A 12,704-nucleotide genomic window follows, 5' to 3' on the forward strand; every position below is an offset into this window, starting at 1 on the left:
TTTGAACGTGGCCGCATATCAACACAAGATGAACCCCGACCAGGACAACCAGTGGAAGTGACTACCCCTGACATTATTGACAAAATTCACAATATAGGAACAATAGGAATAGGTTTTGAATGACAGGCGAATTAAAGTGTGTGAAATAGTTGAGGCCACAGGTGTATCACAAGGTTCAGTGTTTTCCATTTTAAATGAAAAGCTGGGTGTTAAAAAAGTCTCGGGAAGATGGATGGTGTACTTGCCTTCAGAAAGAATAAGCATTACCGTGTGGTCAATTCCAAAGCTGTTCTGGCGCTTTACCGTCAAAATCTAGATGAGTTTCTTCGTCAATACATAACTGAAGAAAATGAAACATGGATTCCCTACTACACTCCGGAGACAAAGAAACAGTCTAAGCAGTGGATTTTTTCGAGCGAACAAGCACCGAGGAAGGCGAAGACAGCAGGTGAGATCTGCTGGCAAGGTAATGGCAACTGTTTTTTTTTTTGGGATGTTCGTGGAATAATTTATATTGACTACCTGGCAAAAGGACAAACAATAACTGAAGAGAACTATTTCTCATTATTAAGCCGGTTGAGCAATGAAATTAAGGCGAAGCGTCCCCATTTAAAAAAGAAAAAGATCCTCATTCATCAAGACAATTCAAGGGTGCACGCCTGCACGGTTTCGATAGCAAAAATCATGGAATTGAAGTTTGAATTATTGTCTCGTCCACCACATTCATCAGATTTAGCCCTAAGTGACTTTTTATATTTCTTAACCTAAAAAAGTTGTTTAGTGAGCAACGTTTCATGTCAGATGATGAGGTCATTACTAAAACAGAAGAGTGTTTCGAAGGCTTTTGAAGTTCGTACTATTTAGATGGCATAAGGAGTTTGGAGAAACGTTTAGATAAGTATGTTGAGCTAAAAAGAGATTATGTTGAAAAATAAATCCCAAAAAATATGGTTGTGTTATTCTATCTTTGTCTAAGGATTCTTTATAAAAAAAACCCCCCTCGTAACTTAAATTTCCCAATACTCTTGGCATGTTTGTGCATTATTTTTTTAAACATTAAATTAATATAGTATTTTTTTATTAGTAAATATTAGCACATAGAAGTAAGATAATCCTGGATCTTAAAGGGTTTGAGTATGCATGGAAAGCCTGGCCCAATTTTATTTCTGACTGTTTTTATAGGCACTATAGTGATCATGAAAATGCATGTTGTCGCCCCCCAGCGTCAACATCCCAGTGGGGAGGGGGGAATATGGCGAGGGGCGCCGTTTACTGAAACGCTTATAACTCGAGAACCATTTGAGATAGAACATTAAAATAAATGCCAATTTACTCATCAAAGTATGACCTGCAAAAAATTAGATTATGTTTAAATCCATATCTAGGTTGTGCGTATTATTTTATACCTAAGCTGAAATCTTCAATATACAGCGTGTTAAAAAAGTCCCCAAGAGGCTTAATATTTTTTTAACCTACATAGTCACGGTGGTACAATTTTGTATCCAGATATATAACATAAAAAACCTACCTTTTTAACCAATTATCAATTTTTCTTTCCTCCAGGAGGACGGCCCACAAGGATTAAGAAGAAAATCTTTAACGTAAGCATAGGTTGGTATGCAAATCAAAATAAAGGTCTTTACTAGTAAAATACAACGCCGTACATTTGAACTCAAACGGACAACCGAGTCAAAAATGACAGCCGTTCAAAGATATCTTGAATCTGCCATTTTGAATCTTTAAACAGCTGCCATTTTTTACTCAGTTGTTATTTTGATGTGTATATCAATCTATGGTTACATTAAAGTTTTTCTTCTTACTCCTTGTGGGCCTCGGAGGAGATTGAGGAGAAGAAAATTATTATCAGTTGCTTAAAAAGGTAGGTTTTAATGATAAGTATCTAGAAACAAAACTGTGCTACCGTATCTATGTTGGTTGAAAAATATTAGCCGTTTTAGGACTTTTTCAACATACTGTTTATTGGAGATATTGGCTTCAGTAAAATATAATATGCTATTGCAAAAAAACCAACCTAGATACAAATTTAAACATAAGAACCTCAGAACATAAGAAGGTCATAACTTGAGTAAATTGGCATTTATTTCAATGTTCTGTCTAAAATGGTTCTTGAGTTATAAGCGTTTTAGTAAACGGCACCCCCCGACATATTCCCCCCCCTCACCCCGGGAATGTCGACCACACTGGGGGGCGACAACACGCCTTTTTATGATCACCATAGTATAACAACAATCAGAAATAAAATTGCGTCAGGCTTTCCATACTCAACCCCCTTCAGATCCTGGACTAAGATACAGAGGAAACAAGCTTATAGAAACAACCGTGCGCTTTTAGCTCTGGTATGGTGGGGCAGAAATGTACTTGTACCATGAAGCTTGTACGATGAAGCTACCATTTGTTTTTGAGCATGAGAGCCCAAACAGTCATGACTGCATAGCATTTTGGTACAGCAGTTGTAGAGCACAGTGACTTCCTACAGCGTGAGCGCTGTAATATGGGATGGCAAGGGGGGAAAGAAAAGCGGAAGGGGAAGAAAAATAGAATTTTCTCTAGACACCAGTGACTGGTGCTAGACACCACTTGAGTGTACTATTGAATGTATCCTCTATATCATTGTAATTTGTATATTGTACAATATATAAACAAATTTCACAACTTTCTGACACCAAGTTCTTTTTCGGACACCCGGTATTGTCACAACTTATAAAACAAGCAAAAGATGTAGTCTACCTTTGTGTTTTGCTATACATAGTACAGAATGCACTACTTACGTCAAGACGATCTCGTCTGCCAGAACTATTGTCAGAGCTACATGACATTCTGCGAATGTCAGATGACTTTTGTCGAGCCCGGAAATGTCTTGGCTGTAGTAAATATACCATTATTAAATTCACCACAAAATGTAATGCAATGGTACAAATTTAGCAGTGTTTGAGCCACAAATGCATTAATATAGTATATTCCATCACTAGAGCCTAAAGTGACACTTTTCATCACATCTCGAGTTTAACGACTGAGATGATGCAGAGGTCAGAAAATACTCTTTCAGTCTGTGTGATGAACTTAATTTTTAGAAAATTTTCCATATAGGGAATAAGCTATTAGACCGTAGGTCTCATGGTAAGACCTGGACCAGGGACCAATTTAAATTTTTGTTTTGATGTCCTCAGAGGCCAAAAACACGATCCGTTTAACTCATATATATTTATATATATGTGTGTGTGTGTCTGTTAGCACGCTAACTCAAGCAAAAATCATCTGATTTTGATCATATTTAGTACAAACGTGTAAACCCACATTTATTATAACTATTTCACCTTTTTTACAGCTACAACCTTTTTTGTACAATCTACAATTTTTTTTATTTTTTTGTTATAAAATTTGTTTGTATCAAATTGTATATTTTTCTACAATACATACCCCTCTGTCTACATTTTGATAAATTGACAAAATTTTCAAGCAACCCTTCCAGCATTAAGGTTTCTTATTGAAAGTTCGCATAGGCTTATATTTGCCGATTGAAAAAGACCCATTGTAAAAGATTATCTCTTGTGTATCAATGTTAATAGTTGATAAAGATTGACAGATTTTAGAAAATATAGGTACTCAATTTTACTTAGTGATATTGTAATCTTCCTCATTGTTTTCCATATGTTTACTGTCTACAAAACAATCCACATTATATTTACCTTGTATTCAATATTTTTTCCATCTCTGCAACATTTTGGACATTCCCAACTGTTGGGCAAGTCTTCATTGACCATTCCTTCAGAGTCCGGACACTGAAAACAAAGGATGTTTCAGAAAAAAAGTTGGTTACACAACATAAAACAGTAGATGTGAGAATGACACTAATACACATCAAAATATAGGGAAAGGTAACAGGTAATGCTAAGTTTAAGCTGGTTTGTAATGTTAAATTCATGTTCACATTTTGTTTTGAACTCATACTGTGATGTTAATTAAATGGAATTAGTATTGAGTAGTAGTACTTTTTTTAGTAGTAGGTGTCCAACCATATATCTACAGGGGATTTTACTACAAATTTACCATTGACACACTAATTTTACTGTCATTCAGGGTCCCCATATTCCAAAATGAAGTTCATAGTTTATTCTCAAAGAACTCAGAGATATTTGGAGAGTTTCAAGATTTTTTTCAGGAGGGAAATCTAGGGATGTTAAAGTGATTCTGGAAGCACCTGTTGTGCGATGGAAAATTCTCAATGTTGCTGTGATTACTGGAGATTATCATAATGTTATCACAGGCAAGTTTACTCATCATGATTACTTTGATAATCAGTATTGAATCCAAAGTCGAGTATCGTGTATTGACGAATTCTCAATTACACTGGCATCGTAAGTTACAAGGATTGAACAGCTAACATTTAACAATCCATTATTTTAAATTCACAGCTAAATCGTGCATTTTATTACAGTTTCAATGTTTTCAATGGAAGAGTGGATAGTATTCACACTACTGGTGGTCTTATGATGAGGTATTCTCATTGGTTACAATGTCGTGAGGAAGTTCACAGCTTGCTCTGGTTCAAAATAAATAAAAAAAAAAAAATTGACTACAGAACACTATAACTGTATCTAGGATATCATACACGCATTAGACCAGGCACACATAAGCTATGTCCACATTAATAAAGTTTATTTTTGTATTAATTTGTAATGTATTTACTGCTTTTACCAACAATAGATAATGAGTATTCAAGAAATCATAAAATCAAGAAAATATCGATGACAGTGTTTTGTCTGAGTTTCTTTACCAGCTTGGCAACACATTCCGGGTGAATAATCTCGTAGCAGACGCTGCACTCCATCAGGCTGCTAGGCACTTCCTTGTTGGTCTTCTGGATAGGAATGACAAGTTGCTGACCCCAGCCGTCTAAACCACATGAGGCACAAGCGGCCGTCACCGGCAACATGGGCTACAACAACCAACACAATGAAGAGGCTATACTACGTAGTAGCTGTTGCACTCATGTAATGTGTGTATACCTCTTCACTGCTATCATCATAACCATTCTACACCAACCATCCAATGTGTAAGTGCATAGATGTCATCAGTTATTATTTATTAGGTTGAAAGCATGACAGGGGAATTTGTATTGAGCGGGATGTTAACATTGTAAATATTGGGTGAGAAGTATCACCTCAGCGATAACTCTCGTTTGTGTTCTTACAATGAGTCAAAATCATTTTAATGTTCAATACGTGACCCAGCTGTCCTTGATCATTAGGCTTTTAATAAAGAACCAACTGATCTTAGTCAGTAGCAATGCTGTCATCTCATTTATTCAACTCTCATTGTTCACTCATCTTCATCTTAAAATACATACCCTAGTGTCCCTGGGTCGTAAAAATATAATTAATCTACTATCAAGTATATTTCATTTTGGTTCCTAATTATAGCTTATAAAATGTAACAAATCACAAAAAAATCTCAGTTTATCCTTCTCTCTAGTTCCAAGAACAATGTTAACTTATTACACTACTTGTGACAATAAGTCGAGGCTATATAGCATACAAATGCATTTTCAGACACAGAACCACAAAAACCTAATCCAGAATTGTTAAATTATTTGACATATAGTGGGGTTTAGTGCTATTATCGTTTGTTATTTGTTGCTTTTTTAGTTTCTGGCTGATACATGAAACATCTTACTTCTTGGGATTGTTTCCAAGTACTTTAATTTTAAGGTTATAATAATACAGTTTTTTCCACCAAAGAGCTCGTCTCTTGATTTAAAACTATTTAAACTGTCAGTATTTTATAGTAAAAAGTTGTTCACAGCAATCTCCTGTAGTTATTATAATATTTAAAAATCTACAACTAAAAATCCTCACTGATGTGGTGACTAAAAAACCCTAAATACAGCACATTCCATATTCTGGCATGGGTATAAGGTTTTTTCATTCTTCATAATTTCATAGTTCATGTGAATGTGTACGTAGATCATAAAAGCAGTCAGCTGAGGTCAGGCGTTGTGGAAAATTACAACTGAACACAAAGTTAGGTTAAAGACCAAAATTAATGGCCCTATAACTAATATTTCACATATTCTTGCTATTCTCAGGCAGCTAAACTATATATTTTTACACACCTGGAGACACTGTCGCATGATGCATGTCTGTTTGGCACGACCGGGTCCACCAAACTTTACCATATCTTGACAGAAGGCACATTCGCCACAGTCATTTTGCTGACAAGCCTCACACTTCTTGCACCGTGTGCGTCGGCGACGAGGGCCTGACGACATATGGTTGTGATGGCTATGGTGACTGTGGTGACTATGGTGACTGTGGTGATTGTGGTGATTGGCGTGCAGCCTGCTTCCGGGTAACGAGCCTCCTTTGATCAGCATACCCGGTCTCATCTTGGCCATTGAATTGTTGTTGATCACGTTATGATTGGAAAGGTTCTTGACGATGTTCATTTGCCTTTCGTAGTTCTGCAAAGAAAGGCGTTCATACTTAAAAATATGTATGTCTTCATGTTTGAATCCTTATTTATAACATGTAACAGAAATCATGTTTCAAGTAACCTTACACTTTTTTTATTAATGAAGTGACAGACGAGTTACCGGTAGTGAAAAAGAGAATTTTCTGAATATTTTTAATGAATCAAACTTGACTAAAAAAGCAAGATAACAAATTCTAATGAGTTTCAAAATAGAAGAACCGAAACTTGGGTAGTTTTCAAAACATTATACAACAAAATTAATCCGTATATTAGTGGCAAATGGACAAAGTATTTCCTAGATAAAAGTATGTTTGTCTGATGGACAGTTTGAAGCAAGACACTCAGAATGTTTATTGTGTTCTAGTTGGCTTGTGTGTCATTTACCTTGCGTTTATCAGCCATGGAGAGCAAGATAGGCCGTCCAGTTGTCGCCAGTTGATGGTTGTCATGTCTGTGTTGTTCAACCAAAGTTCTCACATCTTTAATCAAAGCTATTGGATCTTTGATCAAATCAGGAACATTCTTCTTATTCTGAGGCAATGAATGAAGGTACCCGACTATTGCTTTGATACCTTGCAGTTCCTAAAAGTTAAATTAAACATTAAATTAAAAAATACCTATTTCAAAATTGCATAACACTTGACTTGCAACTTCCAACACTCCAAGGAAAAAAGTAAACTGATTTTCACTTTTCACAAGCAGGAATGGAAAATGATAAAATTGTCTTAGCTGCTACATTTAATTCCAAGTCCCACTTTAAGTAAATACTTAAAGAAACACTTACAAAGTTTCAGTTCATCCAGGGCATAGTTTGGGTCTTTGTGAATATTTCAACAAGATAAACACTTTAATAATGACAGGAGGTTAGTTTTTGTAGGACCATGTTTACGAGGTAACCCGCTGGCAGGTGGAACCCTCTTAACAGACAAATTCATAGCATGAGAGTCTAACTCTAAATAATATATAAATTCAACATCCCTGATTTTTAAAACGTGAATGTTATTTCTAAGCTGATTTGTTGACATGTTTTACTAACCTGAGGTGTGAGGTGAACATGTTCTGGGTACGGGTGGGCTGGGTTGGGTGGGGTGTCGTGTAGATGAGAATTCCCCAGTAAAAAATAAACATATTTCTCCAGCACATACCACAGCATCTCAGTAAAGAACGGATATCTAAATTTTTGCGGAACCTACAATAGTTATTAAAATACAATACAAGCAATATTTTAGTGACAATTTTTAATTAAGTCATACTACACATAATGTATAAATCCCATAGTTTTTTCCTTGTTGTAAAGAATGCTGAAATTTACAAAAAATGAACAACTAGACACAAGAATAGAACATTTTATTATTTGTATAACTATATTATTTATAATATATACTATATAATTTATATAACCTGTAAGTTCCGAAAGACTATTTCATTCTTTCTTAACTAGTCGAGTGGCCAGATGTACTGATGACCATCTTTTGTTCAGCAGCTTGTAAATTTGTACATTGGCTGTACAAGCCGCTCAAATGGCCAGTGGTTCTACGCAGCATAAAAATAACTGAACGCTCAAAAGATCATTAAAAAGGTTTTGTTCAGCAAAATTTTTAGATATCTGCTAAATGGTGATACATAGTGAGCAGCTTTCAAAGCAAAATAATTCCAAGCTGGTGCGCAGTTGCCGCCATGATACACAGAGAAAGGCGGCCAATGGCAGAGACAGCTGATGTTGAGACAATTATACACAGTTTACATTAATGACATCGCCAACGTTGAGAAAAGGATTAATAACTCTCCTGTTATGTAAGTGAGAGCATCACTTACATGTGTTGTATCCTCCACTTGTGCAATGCGAAGTTGCTTGTCAATACAATATGAGTGGAGGAAGTTGCCACCAAAAACAAGTGAATCCTTAGGTGTATAAACTGCATGGATCCATCCTGTTGGAATGAAGAATGTGTTGCCTTCAGTGAGAGTGACACGGCCACAACGTTCAACTGTGTCTCCAAAAAACACGTCTCCTTGTTTTCCTGACAAAACCCATTGTTCATATAGGGCGATGTTGTGCTCTGTTGGTGGGATCAACCAAAACACCTGTCAAAATACATTAATATATTTTAAAGTCCATTAAAATTAAAGAAGTTAAGATATTTAAAATACCGACAAAGAGAAATTAGTTTGGAACTCCTCCATGTCGTTAGGATGTGGAGAATGTCCGATGTGAGAGTAAGTTTGCTTTTTCTGAAGTCAGATGAATTTTTAGTTAGCATTATTTTATCAGCTGACTTAATAGGATCTAATAGGATCTTAATAGGATGTTATGTATAGTTCAGCCACATCCTATTCTTCTATTCCACAAAGAAACTACTTCCTTCTTGCTATCTTTTTAAAGAAGTGGTATACCTTTACCACTTCTTTAAAAGTTATCTCTTTGTATATAAAACTAAAACTTTCATTGCAACAAAGATGACTACAATGAAAACACAAGTAATACAAAATATACTGTACATCATTCAAGAAAAAACTATGGCTAAAATATTTCATCTATATTATTTGCCTGTCAAATTTTTGAATGTTAATTGCAATATATTTACCTCAAGCTGTTGTACAATAAAACTAATAGCACTTTACTTTGGTTTATCAAAGGCCTCAGAAGAATTTTATATACAGTAACACTAGCCATAGAAGTTTTAAAAAAATCTTCAACTATCAAGCTTCAAGTGTAGCTCTTCAAGTTAAGTTGCCTACAAATGAGTCACAAAATGTTCAAATAAATTTCAATTGTCACAACCTGTATACAATTGTATTTGATTGACATATAGAAAAGTGTATAACAAAGAAATAAAGTATCTATCCTACTTAGTAGTGGTTTATTGTCGGAATCTTACTTTGCTCCCTTTTAGGATATGGTACCAGACAGAGGTGCCTCCAAAGTCAATGTGAAAGTCTGTGTAGCACCCTTTCACTGACATAAGGCAGTACTTCTGCACCTTGGGATACATCATGTCATCAATGGCATTTGTGGACTCTACTTGCATATCCTTGAGATGTTTCGGCCAGACACAATCCACCCAGTCAATATGACGAACCTATAACAATGATTGAAGGAATTGATAAAAAGTTCAACAGAATCTTGTGATAACTTAATCAGTTTATTTTGAGACAACCCTTACTGGACTATTGATGTAATCTGTTAAGTAAACCAATTAGAGACATGTGTAATTAGACAAGAACAATTTATAACTTATTTTATTTCCTTTTGAAAGAAATCAATAGACTTGTTTGCAATTCCTTTTAGAATTTAAAATGTATTCAGATATCAGAAAAGTGTTAGTAATTTGATGCCTTTAAATTGTTCCAAGCTTTTCCATTTTGAGTGACCAGGACATACCTGAGCGGGATGGTTGGGGAAGCAAGAGGGTGCCCAAGAGAATGTAAATTTTCTTTGGGTCGGATTTTTTTAGATGCAAGTAATAATAAGTCGTAGGATTTTAATACAACCAACTACTAAATCCTGAATCCAAAAACTTCAATACAGGAGAAAACTACAAGATCACATAAACTAACCAATAGCTATAAAAAGAGGCAGTTGATGCTGAGAGATTTTGCAACACTGTCCTCTTCATCACAGATTGACCATGTAAAACGTACCAGTCAGTGACTACAACTGACAATTTTTATAAACATTTTTATACCTGGTGATTAAAAGTAGCCAGCAATTTACTATGACACAGTGTTTCCCAATCTTTTTTATAATGTACCATCCCACAAGACAACAATATTTTGTATACTACTTAGTCAGGTGGGGGTATTATGGATGTAATTATTTATTAAGGACTTTGTTTCCCCCTAACCCTGGCCTTAAACCATCTTAACCAAATATGTCATATATTTATTATTCATTATTTATTCATCCTAATTAAACCATTTTCCAACTACAAGTAGAATTTTTTTAATAATTCTAGGAGGCCTATAAGGTGTTTTGACTTTTTAAGCACTGATATTAGCAATGAATCCATACCATTAGTTGAAAATATAAAACACATTCAACTGCAAGGAAAATACAATAAAAAGTGTAATACAAAACTTCAATGAAAAGGTTGAGCTTGATGAATAGATGCAAACTTCAGAGTGTCTGATCTAAGATTCATTCCAAGATGAAGTCACGATAATTTCCGAATAGGGAGAGAGAGCCTTCCCAAGAAGGGTTTATTTTAAAAGTCAGAAAACTAAGTTTACTATGTTAATCTAACAAAATAACCTTATTCTCAATCTTAAATTTTGATAATTTTATACATTTGCCATGAACTAATGCACCAGCCCCATCGAGAAATTCACGATTTCGCAGGGATAGCCGACAAGTTCCACGCAGAGGACAGGGCCCTGCGGGTTAATTTGGCCTGGGGCTGTTAGTACCCTAAATTCAGCACTGTTCAAGCCCATGCTACTCTGATTTCTGTGCTGTACCCATCTGTTAACTCTGTAATATATATATATATATATCAAGTTAACTGCAACTGTCTGTAGTATAGGGCCCAATAAATCCTCTTTATGTTTAATCAGTATAAATATCCTTACCTTTATCATCAAAATAAATTTGAAAATTTGAAAAATGTTCTCATTAAAGAAAGTTAGAAGAATATTTCAATAATACTCACAATGGTAGGAGTAGTGACAAAGTTTTCCAGTTTGGTGTGACTGAACTCCAGTGAAATGACATTCAACAGTCTGTCTTTATTTGACTCCTCATAATATCGTTGCCACTCCTTCATGGACATTTCAAAATTTTTCTGTGTGTTAACATCCATAACGTCCAGCTGTCTTCGAGACCCTTGAGAGAAAAGTAGTTTTTGATAAATCATTGTGACTAAAACATCTTAAGTTAACTTTGTGAGTCAACGCTATTATTAACTACATTATTTAGATCTTCAGTTAATGTAAATGTCTATATTGCTGGTTAAAGGGGTAAACTGTGTTCTAAGGTGATTCTTTTAGCATTTTAAATTATATACCCACTGACATTCGTACAATATAAATTTATTTTATAGTATGCCTGAGGAGTGAATATCATTTAGTATGATGTCTTGACTAAAGTAGAGCATGCAAATGTTAAGGAAAGGTGAAAAATACGTGGACTATGCAAAAAGATAAATTGAGATAACCTATGCTTTATTTTCTAATATTTCAACAATGGATCTAATGGTAATACAGACTTTTTTCAGTATGAGGTATGATTGCTATTCATTTATTTTAATGGTCATTGTCTAATCTAAAAGATAACTTGAAAAATTTATTTTTACACAATTGAATTTTTGTAATAAATAAAATAATGACCACTTAATGCTAGAATCCAATCAATGTGAAACATTATCCATCGGCATTTGGTCCTAAGGTTTATAGTTATTGTATCAACTGTTTAATATTGCAGCACAAAAATAAAAATTATTTTGTTCCTCTAAAGGTCGATTCACACACATCAGTTACGGCACGTCACAGTAAAGTCACTTCAGGCACGTCACAGTTAACAAAAATATTCTTTGATGGATTTTCTATTGTGTTATCTTCACTCATCCGTTGCAGTCCCGTCAGTCTCTCTGCCGGCATCCGTCAGTCAATTTCAGATTTCTTTTCACCGATATTTTTTGATTGTTCGGACGCCTGAAGGAACTGTTTGAGGTTAGAAAATAGTGTTATTGTTATTTAAATGGTTGCATTTGTATTTTGAGTACTGTTTGTAACAATCAACAAGATGTACAATGGTAATTTAATAGAATATAGGTATATAATTTAAATTTTTTGACTGTAAATTACTGCAAATATTAGACACGGAAGACTGACTGAAACCAACTGACGGACAATTGACTGAGAAATTGCGGATGCAACTGTGACTGGACTGTAACTGGGCTGCAACTGGACTGTAACGGAACTGTGACTGGACCGATGTGTGTGAATCGACCTTAATCGATTAACTAACAATGCTGTTATGATTTAAAGAACCAATGTGCATATTACTTTTAAATTAGTTGGAAATCCTAGTTATATTGGGTATTAAAGTTTTTTAAAAGTGATTTATCTATTATTGGTTATTAACTAACATATCAACACCAGTTTCCAAGATATGTTTGTGCTGTCCTTGGGAGAGCGAGTTGGTCTAGTGGTTAGAGCGTGGGACTTCAGTTCCAGGGGTCCTGGGTTCAAATACCGCCATATCACCAAATGTA

The 12,704-nt window shown here is 34.9% G+C and overlaps 1 protein-coding gene across 1 annotated transcript in view; it reads right to left on the reverse strand.

The window, feature by feature from the left end:
- The window catches only part of LOC128998070 (jmjC domain-containing histone demethylation protein 1), a 54,904-nt gene that overhangs the window by 6,612 nt on the left and 35,588 nt on the right, over nucleotides 1–12,704 (reverse strand). Inside the window, exons 4-12 of the mRNA XM_054424047.1 lie at nucleotides 11,142–11,314; nucleotides 9,372–9,572; nucleotides 8,308–8,577; nucleotides 7,529–7,681; nucleotides 6,877–7,074; nucleotides 6,134–6,481; nucleotides 4,796–4,957; nucleotides 3,708–3,800; nucleotides 2,790–2,882 (exon numbers count right to left, since the gene is read on the reverse strand). Of these exons, the coding sequence (XP_054280022.1) occupies nucleotides 2,790–2,882; nucleotides 3,708–3,800; nucleotides 4,796–4,957; nucleotides 6,134–6,481; nucleotides 6,877–7,074; nucleotides 7,529–7,681; nucleotides 8,308–8,577; nucleotides 9,372–9,572; nucleotides 11,142–11,314 (1,691 nt within the window). The remainder of the gene's footprint in view (nucleotides 1–2,789; nucleotides 2,883–3,707; nucleotides 3,801–4,795; nucleotides 4,958–6,133; nucleotides 6,482–6,876; nucleotides 7,075–7,528; nucleotides 7,682–8,307; nucleotides 8,578–9,371; nucleotides 9,573–11,141; nucleotides 11,315–12,704) is intronic.

Source organism: Macrosteles quadrilineatus, unplaced genomic scaffold (genome assembly GCF_028750875.1).
Source record: "Macrosteles quadrilineatus isolate MER2022 unplaced genomic scaffold, UCM_ALF_1.0 Scaffold_7__1_contigs__length_78375512, whole genome shotgun sequence".
NCBI classification, from domain to species: domain Eukaryota; kingdom Metazoa; phylum Arthropoda; class Insecta; order Hemiptera; family Cicadellidae; genus Macrosteles; species Macrosteles quadrilineatus.